Source organism: Apodemus sylvaticus, chromosome 20, assembly GCF_947179515.1.
Source record: "Apodemus sylvaticus chromosome 20, mApoSyl1.1, whole genome shotgun sequence".
Lineage (NCBI taxonomy): Eukaryota > Metazoa > Chordata > Mammalia > Rodentia > Muridae > Apodemus > Apodemus sylvaticus.
In genome coordinates, this window is record NC_067491.1 from 45636916 (window position 1) to 45653127 (window position 16212).

The window sequence follows — 16212 nt, forward strand, 5'->3', positions numbered from 1 at the left end:
TTATGTGTATTTGTGGGGTGGGGTTGTGCACGTGAATGAATGCATGGACCTTTAAGAGCCAGAGGCTGTAACAGATTCCCTGGAGCTGGAGTCATAGGTCCCTGTGAGTCCCCTTCTGTGGGGGCTGGGACCAAATGCAAGTCTTCTGGAAGAGCTGTCTATGCTGTTAACCACTGAGCTATAGCTCCAGCTCCTGTTACATTTTTAAAAATATGGATACTTTATAGTTTTCCACATTGTTACGTTACAGCCTTTGCCTGTACACACAGCTGTGCCCTGCGCTGTCCTTGATGCCTCCTTTCCGCTAGCTTGTGGGCCTGGGCTTAGAGCTCGGCTAGTCGGCTTGTTGGCAAGTGCCCTTCCCCATATCTCACTAGCCCAGTTATTGTTACATTTTATTAGCAGTTTCTGTTGGAATTGTTCAGGTTAGAAATACCCAGGTTTAAATTTTCTGTAGAAATGGGATTTTATTTTTATGGCCGTTTGTTTGGAAATCTGTTGAGATCCAAAGTTGATGCTTATTTTCAATGATGGTTGATTTAAATTGTCAAATTTGAAGCTTGTTTTCTCTTTCAACTCACCAAGTCTGTCTAAAAAAGTAAGTGGTTGCAAATTGAGACTCATTAATGATGTTGTGAATGGATACTCCTTCACAGAATTAGTACAGATTGCGTCTGTGCTCTTTTTCAACAATATATTGCTGAGTGACTAAGATATATTGTAAGAAATATTGTTGATTTTATCATTATGGGACTATCATAGTGGTCCTTAATAAACTAAAACAACTTTTCTATTGTTAGGCACTATGATCTTGGGGCACTATGTAATGTACTTGATGACTAACATATTGTTCCACAGTAATTATGAATAAGATGAAAATCTACACCAAAGTTACAGAATTAAGCATTTTTATTAAGGACATGGAAATATACTATTGTCTTTATGCCTAACCAGAGAGTTATGGGAGCAGATATTAATATTTATCAGTGATGAATATGTTAAAATACCATGATAATGGTGCTTATATTGCTGTTAATAGAACAGGAGAGTAAGGCACCAATGGTAGAGCCGCGCCCTGTTCTCAACTGTTAACTAAGTGAGCTGGCTTCCCAGGAGGCCTCATTGTATTCCTTTCTTTCCTTAAATGCTTTGGGTTAGAACGAATCTGGGTAAACCAGTGTTCTTGGTGGACATAGTTTTGTTTGCTTTTGTTCTTAACTTTTTTCATAAGATATCTTTTGATTGTATTTTCCTCCGCCCCCCCCAGCTCCTTCCAGATCCTCTCTACCCACCCAACGTATGCTCTGTCTTAACAAACAAGCCACAAAACACAAAAGTCACAAAAACAAAAGTCAAAACAAAATGAGTAAGACCAATAAAACAAAAAGTGCCAAAACAGAAAAGTTTTGAATTATTTCCCTTTGGTGCCTGCAGCCCCACAGTCTTCAACTCTCCCTCAGTACTTCTCCCTCAGCCGTCCTAGTGCTGGGATTATATGCTGTGGTGTGGGGCGTGGCAGTTGCTAGGGATGCTCCTGGATGCATGTGCAGGACACATTACTGTGGACTCCTCAGCTGCTCTGCTTGTTCTGCAGCAGCCGGCTCAGAGGCTGGGGCCATGCAGACTCGCATCAGCTGTCAGCCTTGCCCCTCCCTGCCAACCTTGTCACAGTTCCTCTTGGTAGGGTCCTGTATGTGGGTAGAGGACCTGTGTAAGGCTTGAGATTGCAGTGAGACAGTTCCTTCTCACCTCTTAAGCTGCCAGAGTACTGTGTAATTACAGGTATGGACTTTATCATTGAGTCTCTGTATAGTTCTGTAACTGAGTCTCCAGAGTTTCAGGTTCAGGTTTAAACGATTAGCTGAACATAGGTATGCTTTTCAAAAATATTATGTACCCTAAAAAATATTTGAGAAGTTTTCTGAAACAATTATTTCTTTTTATTTCATTGGCTTTTCTGATCTTTGAAGTGCACTTAAAAAAGCCAGATAATTTAAAAATCCACACGTGGGAAGTCAAAGGACAGACAGCTTGTAGGAATCCGTTTCTCCGCCCTGCGGCACTGAGGTCATCGGACTTGGCAGCAAATGCCTTTACCCACTGGACTTCTTTCTCTCCCCACCTGTATACACTTTTAAGTAGAAGAATGATTATATGTTTTGAAAAGTTTTCAGTTATCTTTATGATTTTTTTTCAAATTGTACATTAATTTGACTTTGAAGTCATATCTGTTGCTCCTCACCCCACAGTGCTTCAGGATATTACTAGGATTCAGGATTTGACTTGAATAGCGTTATAGCTCTTATCTTTTTTAAGGGATAACAAAGATAGAGGTATCTGTCTGTCTAAACTTTGTCATCCATCCATCCATTCATCCATTCATCCATCCATCCATCCATCCATCATCTGTCTATCCATCCATTTATTTCTGTCTGTCTGTCTTTCTCTCTTTGGGATAGGGTCACATGTAGTGTGGCTAGCTTGTAACTCCCTGTGTGACTGAAGATTACTCTGAGCTTGCTCATCGTCTGTCTGTCCGCCCTTCTCCATCAGGGTCTCATGTAGTGATGTTTTCCTGTAACTCAGAGTATGGCCGAGGATAACCCTGAGCTGCTTTCCATCTCACTTAGACTAGACTGGCTGACTTTGAAAAGTTGTTACGTGGTAAAGATTACCTTGTCCATATTTTATTCTCTTTGCTGAGTCTAGGGTTAGAAATGTACTTTCATTACTGTAGAGTATTCATGTGTTTTATATATGTGTGTTTTGTATGTATATATGTATACACACACACACACACATATATAGTGCCAAAATTTGTGGGTGAGGCTTGTTTATATTATATATACAAAACCATAATTCAGTTATAATGACTAAATATAATTAAACATTTTAAAATGAAACTGTTCTATAAAATGTAATATGTTAATTAAGTCACTTAGAAAATGATCACAAAAGAAAATGATTATAGATTAGCAAATTTTATGATATTCTATTACCTTTTTGTTTTAAAAAGCAAAGCAATCTCTTTACCTTCTTTTTTTTTTTCTAAAAAAAAGGATTGAAACCAAGGGTGGTTTGCAGCTGCATGCCAGGCAAGTGCTATACCACTGAGCCCTAACTGTTTTCTTTGTTTAGAGAGAAAGAGAGTGTGTGTGTGTGTGTGTGTGTGTGTGTGCGCGCGCGCGCGCGCACACACACAAGCACCATGATAAGTGTTGAGGTCAGAGGATACCTTTTGGGAATTGGTTTCTCTGTACCATAGGATCCAAGAATCCAACTCAGGTTCTCAGACTTGCATGGCAAATGCCTTTCGCCATCTCTCCAGTCCTTTTGACTTCTGAGACCTCCTGGGCCTGTGCGGGTCTGCAGCTTACTGTGTGTGCAGGCTGCTCGCAGACTCGCAGGTCCTCATCTCAGCCTCCCCTCTCCATCCTGCAGCCCATCAGCTTGGTGTAAGTAATGCTTGCATTTTAGTTTACCACTTTGAAGAACTGCTACCTAAAGATCAGATGACAAATGAAGAGTACAGTCGACTCAGCAGGATTCCCTGACGAGTCACAAGGACCCACTAAACAGAACTCATAAAGAACATCTGAGTTTGAGCAAGTGTCTCTGGTGGCGCTGAGATCATTACACACTTCATTATATAATTCAGGTTTATTTCTTGAACTATATTGTTTTCAGGAGAGTTCAACTTTACTGTAAGCAAGTAGCTTTTACAAATTATAAACAGGTCCTTCTGCCTCAGCCTCTGGGGTGCTAGTATTGTGTTACGATACACACCTGGGCATTTATTTCAATAATTTATAGTCTTTTTTTTAAAATTTATTTAAAGTTAGGCTAGTAAGAAAACAGTACTTTTTTTAAAGTTTTTTTTATTCTTTTGAGAATTTTATAGATTGTTTGAACAAATTCCACCCTCCCTCCCTCCCTCCTTCCTTTCCTCCCCCTCCTTCCCTCCCCCTTTAAGTAGCTTCCTCGACTATGTGTAAAATAATTTGTCTCTAACCAGTTAATTTATATCCTCCTTGAGAACATCAGAGGCTTATGTCCTTCTGTGGTAAACTTAAGGCAAGGTCTTGTCAATTAATGTATCCTAACAACTTTGCAAATCATTTGAAATGTAAATAAAGAACATATCTAATAAAAAAGAAAAAAAAAACATCCTTGCACTCAGCTTTGAGATTTCTTCCCCTTCCCCCCCTTCGCTCCTCATCCTGCCCACTCTGTGTTGCCCTGATAGTTTTGACAATGTGGCTGACCTACCAGGAGTCACACTGTTAAATAAAGAAAACTGATTCTCCCTTACCTAGCAGCTATCAAATGTCAGTTGTTCCTCAACTAGTGGTGGAGTTTCATGTCCACCTTCCCCTCTCCATGCTGTGATTTTTGTCTGGCTGGAGCTTGATGGGCATGCTGTCACAGTTGTAGTTGTTGTTGTGTGCAGCTGCCCTGTTGTGTCTGGGAAACTCCTTGTTGTTGTTGTGTTGTCAGCCACCTTGTGTTGTCAGCCACCTCTGGGCCATAGAATCTTCCCACCTCCTTTTCCTCCAAGATCATGGAGCCCTGGGCTGGGGGAGGGTGTGCTGTTTGCCTAATTTACACTGATCTGAGCACTGCACCAGGGCTCTGCACTGTGTGCTGACCACTCTGCCAAACCAGGGTGGGTAGGGGTGGGGGGGTGGAGGACTAAGATGCTCTGATCTGTAGGGAAGCAACTCCTCATTAAGCAAGAATAGTAGCATAGGGTTCTGCCCTCCGGGCCTGTGACCTGCCTAGTCGCCAGGGAACAGTACTTTTAATGTATGCAGTGAATAAACTATGGAATATTACTTCTGAATTTTTAAAGATATATTTACCTTTATTTTATGTATATGAGTGATTGTCTGCATGAAGATGTACCACATAGATACCTGTGCCCAAGCTTTGTGTTTTGCTTTTCAGTTTTTGCGTTTTTAAAACAGGGTTTAGTTGTTTAGGCCAGGCCTCCTTCACCTTGTGGTCTTCTTCCCTGAGCCTGACGAGGGCCGCGGTGCAGGTGTGTGCCGCCCCGCCCGCCACACTCATGTCTGGGCCTGTAGTGCATCAGTACCACTGCATTTGTCCTGTACACTTGAAACTTTGTATCCTGAGAAGATGACAATTTTAGTTCAAAATGATAATAAGGATTTTACTAATTGCTCATCTTTATTGCTAATCAGTAGACAGTAAACTTTTGAGAATCTTTTAGGTCTAAGCCATTGCTAAAGTCTACGACATTGTTTATGTTACAAAAACCTGTAATTTCCATAAGGTAATGGGCAAAGAGATTTTTACAGAAGTGATAAGTGTGGATAGTACTAACTAATTTACGCCCCCCCATTTGATATCCTTTCGATTAGAAATATTTCAGATTTTAGAGGTATTTGGGTTTTGTAGTATTTGTAGACTTTACTGCTTGGGAACCTCTAATATCTGAACTCTGAAAAATCTTTGAACATTACAGGCTTTAATTTAAAAAAAGTTTAGGTGTCAGCTCTTCAAATCATGGCTGCTTAATCTGATAGAAAAATAAAAATACAAACTGGAAATCATGATCTAATCTTATGGAAAGTTTCAAAGTGCTGGTTTTCACGTAGAGTCCTCAGGAGGCTTGAAATGGCTAAAAACACAGTTTTGTTGAGATTGATTAATTGTAAGTAACTGATTGAAGCAGAAAAGTGGTAAAGATAGTTGATAACCTGTTGTGGTCTGTGGAGGCAGAATCGTGTTTTTGTAAATGGAGTAAATGGAGAATTGGTTTCTTTTCTTCCTGAACTGCAGCTTTCCTCTTTAAGAGCAGGGAAATGGCAAGAGCGCCAGAGCCTTTTCATGTGGTCGTTCTAAAACAACACTGTGAAAAACACATTTAAATTAGATGCATTTGTAAAAGGTGTTAGGGAAGAGCACTTACTAAAATAAAATCTTTCACGTGAACGCAAGTGAGCAGTGAGGTAGGAACCTGGGCGTTGAGGTCACTGCTCTCAGATTTAATTAGTATCAGCTGAGACTTTGCTTCTGGTTATGCTATATTTCCTAATGGTCAAAAGAGGAAAGATGTGTAGATACAGTCTGAGCATCCCTACTCTTAAAAACCCAAATTCCAACAATTTGAGTGACAACATGATATGTTAAGTAGAAAGCCCTACACCTGATTTCTTGTAGCCGATTACATCTAAAATACAAGTGCCTAAGTACTGTTAAACCACTATCTTCAGGTGTGTATAAAGTGTATGCGGAGCATATGGATTCATGCTTCCACTGCATCCCATCCCCAAGAGAGCGTATGCATTTGTAAAATCCTGTGTCTGTATCAGGAGCAGCCTGGTCCCAAACATTTTTTGTATAAGGCTTATGCAAACTGTGTATGAAGTTTAAAGCTACTACTCAGCTTCCTTGACTCCCTATCCAGAGGTAGTATCACATAAATTCTTATTTGTTCTGTGTTATTCCTTAGCTGACAGATTGGTGTATTTGCTCTAGAATGAAAGGTAAGGCGCCCTGAGTCTTGACTCTTCACCATACTTGGTTTGGAGTCTTTTACAACATTCATTCTCCAGGGACCCTTTTTAATGAGATGACTGTAAATTAGTGTCTGGTGAGATTCCTGTGAAGAATCAACTAATTCCTAAAAAGGACTTAGCCCAGTGCTTGGCACACAGCTGCAAGTGTTCTCTTCTGTAAGTAATAGGCTGGCTTGAGAAACGCTGCATTGGTTCAGTCTTTGGTGGACCAATGCCCTGCAGCGGTAGCTATAGGGCTTGTCTTGAAAGTGCTCTCCGGATTGCCTGTTACAGTGCTGTGGTTTGAAAAGAACCAGAGCCAGGGATTGAGTTGACAGTCAGTGGCAAGCACAGTGGCACAGGGACAGGGGAGGAGGGGCACAGGGCCCACACAGTGACTGCCCATGGATGATGGGCAGGAGGAACAGTCACATTTTAAAGATCCTTACATAATAGGTTTTGTGTAAACAATCATCTCTGACAGAGAACCGGTCTTTGTAAAGTTTTGGTTTTTTCCTTAAATTTCGTTGCTGGGCTGGGTTTGGTAATTCCAGGTTCCTTCAAGTACAGGCACCCTTAACCTACATAGCCTGGGCTATGCATGTCTGTCTTGAATAACATTGTGAAGGTTTAAGCATTTATTCAAATGTTTTGTTTGAGTTAAGAGCACTACATAGAGGAATGAAGGGCACATAGTTTGTATTTCTGATAATTACAAGATGGGGATTCCCTGTGGTCTCCTTCTGAGAAGTGAGGACAGGGGTCTGACTCTTCTAAATATATTTGGATTTACTTATCTTTCTTTACTCTGCTTTTTCATTGGTATACTATTGTAATATTGCTAACATTTCTATAACGTTACTTTAAGTTATTTGTTCATAGACTGTTACAGCACTGCTTTCATATATTTCCTGATAAAATTAGCTATATTTCTTTTAAAATTAGGAAGTGGCTGTTTTTGTCTTTGATAAAAAGCTGATCGACAAATATCAAAAGTTTGAAAAGGATCAAATCATCGATTCTTTAAAGCGCGGAGTCCAACAGTTAACTCGGCTACGACACCCTCGGCTTCTCACTGTCCAGCATCCTTTAGAAGAGTCAAGGTAAGTGTTTGAAACTTCATACAGGAAGTGTCCTGAATAAATAGTTAAAACGTAACATTTTGGTCTATTTCGAATAGTATCAACAAAAAAGTTCTTGAAAAGTAAGTGTTGAGATCACGTGGATCATTGGTTACCCTAAGATTTATATCATCGTGTATGCATGTGTCTGCTTATTTTGTCTGTGCATGCGTGTTTGCTTGTGAGTTTATGTGCACTATGTGTGTAGCCATCAGAGCGCAGAAGCTGGTGTCACTCCTGGAAGTGGAGTTAGCGGCAGTTGTGTGCCACTGAGTGGTGCTGGAACAGAACCTGGGTCCTCTGCAGGAGTGCAGCAGTCAGTGAGTCTCTCCTAGTGAGCCTCCGCATGTGTCTAATGGAGTATTGGTACTTTCCACATTTGCCATGAGCCCATATTTGTTTATAGTAGTCATAGTGGGTCTGCGGGACCTGGAACACAGTCATTGCTTGAAGGAGGATGCTCTTGCCATTTGGCTAGAATTTCTGATCTGCGTTTTGCTAATGATTCCAGGATCGATGCTGTGTATGTGTATCAAAGTGCTGTCATAGACATTAAACCTTTTATGTCCAATCTGTCAGTCTGTAGTCTCTCAGTTATTTCACTGTCAATTTTACTGAAAGATAAGCTTAGGAAATGTTGCTGAGATAATCAGAAAATAGGACTTATGTAATCTTGACTGGACCAATCCTTTAGATACCCTCCCTACCTTTGTAAATTTTTTCTATGTTATTCATAGTTATTTTTTCAAACTTATTTCTTCTGTCCTCCTTAGCCCACTGTCCCCTTGTCTTAAGTCAGAAGGTTTTAAGTTGTTGGCAGGTTGTGTTCTGTGGCCTTTAGGATGTTAAGGACGAGACAGGAACAGGCAAGCAGCGGATTCCGAGCTTCCCTCCCCCTTCAGCTGGGAAGGTTTTGCTTTTGTCTGTTTTACATAGTAGGCTTTGAACGAGATTTCCTTGTTTGAAATCTTCAGCTGAATCCCCACCTTATGATTCCCAGACAAAGGCACAGACATTTACCATGTCCAGAGCTGTGCAGATGTCTCCCATTCCTTACCTCACGTAAGCCTCAGAGTTGCACAGGACAGAGGATGGGGTCGCCACTTAAACTCTGGCTTGACTGGCAAACCTGGGAGTTGGTAGCTGGTCAGCCATACCACGAAGTATGCTCAGATCTTTTATTATAGAAATGTCTCTGTAGTGTTCATGTGATCTATTTGTCTTAAGTTTCATAATGTTTGAAGTTTCCTGAGGTGAGAAAGGCTAATGGACTTTCCTTTATCATATAGCTTTTTATACAGTGATTTAAACATAATAGAGTTATAAAAAAATAAACATTTTTCTTTCCATTTATTAAATTGAGTGTGTGTGTGTGATATATGTGGGCGTACATGTCATGGTGTATGTAGAGGTCAAAGGACAATTTTGTGGAATCAGTTCTCTCCTTCCACCATTATGTGGGTTCTGGGAATTGAACCCAGGGCAAGGGACTTGCATGACAAGCTCTACTTGTTGAGCCTTGAAAATAGGAATTTATTTGCCACTAGGAAGAGAAAATTCAGAGGTTACTTCATCACATGTAGTTGTAAGGGTTATGAAAATTGTAAGCATTAATCATAGGAGACACTTTAAGGACTAGAAGAAATTATTTCTAGTTTTCAGTGTATTATTAGGATTGAGATGATAGATTTAGATTCCACATTTCTTTTCATTTGAAAAATAGGTTCAAGGCAGAAGAAAAACTAAGCAGTATATTACAGACCCTGTATATTACAGAAGGAAAGCTAAGCAGTATATTACATACTATATATTACAAAAGGAAGCTAAGCAGTATATTATAGACCCTTATATTACAGAAGGAAGCTAAACAATATTTTACAGACCCTGTATATTACAGAAAGAAAGCTAAACAATATATTACAGACACTGTATATTACAGAAGGAAAGCTAAGCAGTATATTACAGACCCTGTATATTATAGAAGGAAAGCTAAGCAGTATATTACACACTGTATATTACAGAAGGAAGCTAAGCAGTATATTACAGACCCTGTATATTACAGAGGGAAAGCTAAGCAGTATATTATACACTGTATATTACAGAAGGAAGCTAAGCAGTATATTACAGACTCTGTGTATTATAGAAGGAAGTTAAGCAGTATTTTACAGAAGGAAGCTAAGCAATATATTACAGACACTGTATATTACAGAAGGAAAGCTAAGCAGTATATTACAGACACTGTATATTACAGAAGGAAGCTAAGCAGTATATTACAGACTCTGTATATTACAGAAGGAAGCTAAGCAGTATATTACAATCCTGACGTCAGTGCAGAGCCGCTGTTAAATTACAGACCCTGACGTAAGTGCAGAGCTGCCGTTAAATAACAGACATCTTGGAGCTGGAGCTGGGCTTGCCCTTCGCACTTTGTAGGTTTCCATTGCTAAGCCTGGTTGGGCCTGGACTGGGTGGTACTTACGGCAGCAGTGCTAAGTGAGCGGTGCCCTGCCCTGTACTTTACATGACTATGGCCCTGGTTCGTCTGTTAGCACCACCTTACAGACAGGCTCATAGAGAGGGTGTGCACATCACCAAGATAATAAATAGGAAAGCCAGGGCTGGGAGCCAGATCTTACCTGTCTTTAAAGCTTGAGGCGATCATTATGTCTTGTAACAGGCTGTCAGTATCCATGGTAACAGTCAATGAACATTAAAATCGTTTAAGTCAAAAAATCAGTAATTAAAACTTAAAAATTGTTGAATCTTTTCAAAATGATGTACAAAGTAGATAAAGCTGTTTTGATTGATGGAAGAATGTGGGGGCCTGTTTTCCTCTGCCTTGCTCCTGTGGGGTGTGAGAAAGCTGTAGGTTTCTTGGAGCATATTTTGAAAATTACAGCCTTACAGATAAGTGTAGAATGGGTTTAATGAAACAGTTTTGAGTCAGTCAATTTTTTGGTTTTCAAGCAATCATTTAAAAAGCTAAATTGAAATATTTTTTACTTTTAAAATTTAAAATAAAATGTATCATAGTTGTTACAGTACTTAGTTTAAAAGATTGAATAATTTATCCACGTGGTTTGTGTGTAAATATGCCTTTGTTGGTTTCGGGGTGCTGTAGTCAGGCTGGGGTTATCAACCCCAAACTCTCTTACTGATATGAAGTAGTTTCTTAACTAACTTAACTCTTTGATAGGTTATCTGTTATTTTATATGTACTTAATTTTTATAATATATAAAAGTGATAGAAACTCTTTTTCTTTTTTGATACAGGGATTGCTTGGCATTTTGTACAGAACCAGTTTTTGCCAGTTTAGCCAATGTTCTTGGTAACTGGGAAAATCTACCCTCTTCAATATCTCCAGACATCAAGGATTATAAACTTTATGATGTAGAAACTAAGTATGGTTTACTTCAGGTATGTGGGGTTTTTTTGTTTTTTGTTTTTTTTTTTTTTTTTTAAGTAAGGGACAAGTTTTTTTCTCTTTAAAACACTTTGTATCTATTTCACATTGATCTGCCATGTAGACTACATTATGTCAACCTTGGGTTCTTGACAATAATTTGGAAATTTTTTTCATGTCTTAGAAATTTTGTTGTATTTATCATTAGGCTTGTTATATTTTATGTGTACCCCTCCCCCCCAAAACCCAGCCAAATATACAAAGCAGGTCTTACCATATTGCTCTGGCTGGTCTGGTCTTTGTTATATAAGCCAGGCTAGCCTTGACCCACAATGCCTTGCTAAGCTATTTTAAACATATGAAGGGATGGAGCTGAGGCCTGGCTTTGGCAGCCGATGCCTTTCCCTGCTGTGCGTCATCTGCTGAGGGTCCCATCAGCCTTGAGCACTTGTCCTTCGCTCCTGTGCTGCTGGTTACACCCGAGCTGTCGTCATCTCTAGGCGTTGATTCGCTTTGCTGTTCCTTGTGTCGGCCGTCACATGTTGAGTGCATGCTCTGCCATAGCGCTGAATCTCTAGTTTGAGTTAACGTCTGCAAATGTCATAAATGTCCAACTTCATTCTTCCATAGATAATTTTCCCAGCTTCATTAATTAAGAAGCTGGATTCCCCACCCCCATTGAATGCTTTTAGTGCCACCATAAAAAAAGTCATTTGACCATATGCAGAGACTATTTCTAGGTTCTTTTTCTGTCTTTGTGCCAGCACCACCTCCGTTTTGATTGCTGTTGTCTTGTAGCAAGCAACTGGACTGTTTTCCCAAACTACAAAATAGTTTGAAAGGTTAACAGTTAAAAATAAAAGCAAACAAACAAACAAAAAAATAGAAGCAGGAGAGGAGTTAGTAGATCAGAGCACTTGCTGCATAAGCGCAAGGACCGGGGTCTGAAGTCTGCACTCGCTTAAGGAACTGCATGTGCGCGCCTGTAATCCAGCCTGTGGGCGGCGTCTGCAGATGGGAGACCCGAGAGTGAGTGATAGAGGGTACACTGACATCCTCCTCCACCCCACCCCCATGCGTGCACGCAACCACCCCACCCCACCCCACCCCACACACGGACTCTCGTGCATACAAAAATAACCCCATACACACACACACACAGAGCACTGATGTACACCTTAGAGTTAATATGCTGCAGCACTGGCATTTTAACTGAAGTATATGGGGCATGAACCCTGTATATACATATAACATAACTAAGTCACTCTTTTAAGAATATACGGTAAGTATGTAGCTCGTTTTCTTGTGAAGTTAAGGAAACTTCTTGATTTGAAAAACTTAGTACTTTTTCAAGTTATGTTTGGGAATAGTATTTTTGGAAAAGTACAATTTTACAGAGTTTATTATCATATGTTAACTATGTGGCAATGGGTTTTGTTGTGAATTTCACAGCTATGTGTAATGTGTTTTGATCCGGTTCTTCCATACTCTGTTGTCACCACTCCCTCACCCCCTCCTACTACTCCTTTTTTTTTAAACATGTATTTCTTTGCCTGCATAAATATGTGCACCACACCTAGGCCAGAGGGCTTCAGACCCCTTGTAACTTGAGTTGCAGATGGTTGTACGGCACCCTGTGGGTGCTGAGAATTGAATCTGCTCCACTGCTCTTCCCTGCTGAGTCATCTCTCCATCCCCTCATCTTTTTTAACTAGTCTTTCTTCTGCTTTCATGTCTTTGTTTCTTTAGTGACCCAGTAAGTTTAATTAGGCTTGCTTACAGGAGCCTGGGAACCTTACCTGTCGCTCCTGCTCTGAGAATCCTTAGACTGCCTCTCAGGGAGGATTGGACCCCCTGAGTTCCCACCCCGCGGTGATGAGTGTTGGCAGGTCCAGTATTGTACAGGTAGTCAGACTGCTGTGTGTCTCTGCAGACAGCTCTGCCAGCTGTAAGACCTAAGGAGACAGCTGTATTAATCTGTGAACATGAAGGAAGTGGTTTGGAAGACTCTTCTGTCATGTCTGTCTAACGGAACAGCAGCATTGCTTTCCCTATTAGAGCCTACAGCCACCTCAGCTATAGGCTTTTAACCAGACTTACAGTATTAGATAGGAATTTCTTCCTATGGCCTGGGCCTTAATTCCAGTCAGAAAGAGGTTGGTTACTCCGGTAATAGACTTACTGTTGCACCGGTATAAATTTCCCCTGGCATGGAGTCCACAGCTAAGACCTTTTGACAACCACTTCTCTAGCATCTTGTAAGCTAGCCAGCAGGTGGGAAGCTTCCAGTTTAGTGCCAGCTTGGTTCTTCTGTGTTCTGTGACCAACCGTGTTGTCTTCTATAGTAACGGCTTACATTACAGTGTAGTTCTGGTGGGCATTCAGCAGCGGCAATTACTTAGATTTTGGAGGCCTCCTTGACCTGTAGCTCATAGGAAGGTGGTCTACTCCAGGAGTGGGAGCGTCCTTAATTACCTTAGAAATCCTAACCATACATGACCTTTATGGGTTTTTGGAAGTCAAATAAATGCTTCAGATTTTAATCTGAGAGAAAGGAGGTTTGACTAGGAGAATGAATAGTTTGGGTTATGTTTTAACAGAATACTGACGCACATGTGCAATACATGTCACACACACACATGTCACACAAACATATGTATAGTGATAGGGACTTACTTTGTAACACTGGTTCATCTGGAATTTGCTATGTAGTCTAAGCTGCCCTTGAACTCACTGGGACTATGGGACTCAAGGCAGGTCCCCCCAGGGGGGCCTGATTGCCTAAATTAAAACAACTCAGGGTAGTTCAAATATTTTTGTTCTTAGTAAACAGTTAAACAAAGTAAATTTTTTTTTTTTTTTGATTTGGTTTTTTCGAGACAGGGTTTCTCTGTATAGCCCTGGCTGTCCTGGAACTCATTCTGTAGACCAGGCTGGCCTTGAACTCAGAAATCCACCTGCCTCTGCCTCCCAGAGTGCTGGGATTACAGGCGTGCGCCACCACCGCCCGGCAAGTAATTATTAATAGTATGGAAAACATTATAGGAGGAATGAACTAAATTTGGGGTAGAAGCTCAATTTCGGATTTCTCTGGAATTCTGATGTTTACAGGAGAGTGAAGGGATGAGAAGGTGGCCCCGTAGGTCTGGAGGTCTGGGCATAGCAGGGCCCTGCTCCACGGTAGAGGAGGAGTACTGAGGGTAAGAACTGAGGGAAGAGGAGTACTGAGGGTAAGAACTGAGGGAGGAGGAGTACTGAGGGTAAGAACTGAGGGAGGAGGAGTACTGAGGGTAAGAACTGAGGGAGGAGGAGTACTGAGGGTAAGAACTGAGGGAGGAGGAGTACTGAGGGTAAGAACTGAGGGAGGAGGAGTACTGAGGGTAAGAACTGAGGGAGGAGGAGTACTGAGGGTAAGAACTGAGGGAGGAGGAGTACTGAGGGTAAGAACTGAGGGAGGAGGAGTACTGAGGGTAAGAACTGAGGGAGGAGGAGTACTGAGGGTAAGAACTGAGGGAGGAGGAGTACTGAGGGTAAGAACTGAGGGAGGAGGAGTACTGAGGGTAAGAACTGAGGGAGGAGGAGTACTGAGGGTAAGAACTGAGAGTGAGCAGAGTCCAGAAAGCCAGGAAAGCAAACTAGAAAGAAGGGACCAGTAGAGTTTGAGGAAAGCCAGGGACAGAGGATTCTTGGAAGTCAGAGAGCGGCCACTTGCCAGAACCCACCTCTTCCTGGTACAGACGTCCGTTTGCTCTGTTTACCTGATCCTGTAGTCATCTCTGGGACCTATGTCAAAGTTACCTTGTGGTAGTTCAGTGTGGCTGTAAGCAAACATTAAGTACTTAAAATAAGCACAGTAATTACTACTCAGAAAAGGTGAATTTTAAATATAAAGTAACTACACAAAAAATCTTATCCAACTCAATGAGAAATCTCGCATTTCAAACTGGAAATGAATTTATACAGCAGAAATTTATCTTCTTTCTGTTATTATAAAAAGGAACCCCTTTATAGCTGTAGTTCAGTTTTGTTGCATGATTTCCCCACTATTTTGATTGTTATCTGACTTGTGAAAACTCTTAACTCAGCAGGTGTCTTGTTCCATACAAAAGACATTTTTTACAAGAGTCATTTTTTTTTCTAGGTTTCTGAAGGATTGTCATTTTTGCACAGCAGTGTAAAAATGGTTCATGGAAATGTTACTCCTGAAAATATAATTTTGAATAAAAGTGGAGCCTGGAAAATAATGGGTTTTGACTTCTGCGTGTCATCGAGCAATCCTTCTGAACAAGAGGTAATGGCAGTTTTAGATTTGTTTAGGTTTTTTAATGTTCTAATGTTTAGATTTTTAAAATCATGGAAATCTGTGATTGTATCCGCAGGGGTCAGAACATGTTCTGTAACTTGGTAAAGCACGAGGCGCAGTGACGGTGCACTGCGTCTCTGACTGTAAGGAGAAACCTGCCTGTCCGTGTGCCAGGGAGTAGCTGTCAGGTGATTAATTCTGTAGGTGTCTCGAGAAAGCTGAGCAACTTGGTTAAACAGAAATTTCTTTTTTAGAAATCCAAATATACAAGCTGCTATTGTGATTCCTTAATACCATTGCTCCTGCATGTGAGAGCATGGTCTTCCGCAGGGATCACAGAGCAGCAGCAGTGGTTACATGCTGACATTTATTCAAGTGTTCTCTTCAGTGTCCTTTGACAACTCACACGAGCATATAACTCCCTCCACTCCCCGCCCCTTCCTTTTATCTTCCAAGCTCTTCCGAGCATTTTCATTCTTACTCCTTACCGCAGCTCCGTGTGGTGTGTCGGGAAGGGACAGTGAGCTTAGGTGGATGCTGAACACTTGCCCTCGCCCAGCTGGGACCTCAGCTCCATTTTTCTGCTCCCAAGCGCTTGTCCCAGTAACCCTGGCCAGATACCTGTGCAGTCCTACTCAGAATGCCACCTTAGGCCAGCGTGCTTTGCTTTGCTTGGTTCCTGGTGACCTAGAAAACCTTGGTGATGGGACACTTAATACAGCTCAGTTGTCTGTTGCACATATTTCCCAGATTCACCGATTTGGGAATTTTAGAGTTAAAGGTGATGGTAGCATTTTCCCTTGCTTGACTCTGTAAAATGTTGTTGTCATCGTCTCTTTTAGTTTTGGAAACAGCATCTC

The 16212-nt window shown here is 41.1% G+C and overlaps 1 protein-coding gene across 2 annotated transcripts in view; it reads left to right on the forward strand.

Moving 5' to 3' along the window:
* The window catches only part of Scyl2 (SCY1 like pseudokinase 2), a 51575-nt gene that overhangs the window by 12295 nt on the left and 23068 nt on the right, over positions 1 to 16212 (forward strand). For both annotated transcript variants that reach the window (XM_052165178.1, XM_052165179.1), the window contains exons 3-5: positions 7470 to 7627; positions 10919 to 11063; positions 15191 to 15340. In XM_052165178.1, coding sequence (XP_052021138.1) covers positions 7470 to 7627; positions 10919 to 11063; positions 15191 to 15340 — 453 coding nt within the window. The remainder of the gene's footprint in view (positions 1 to 7469; positions 7628 to 10918; positions 11064 to 15190; positions 15341 to 16212) is intronic.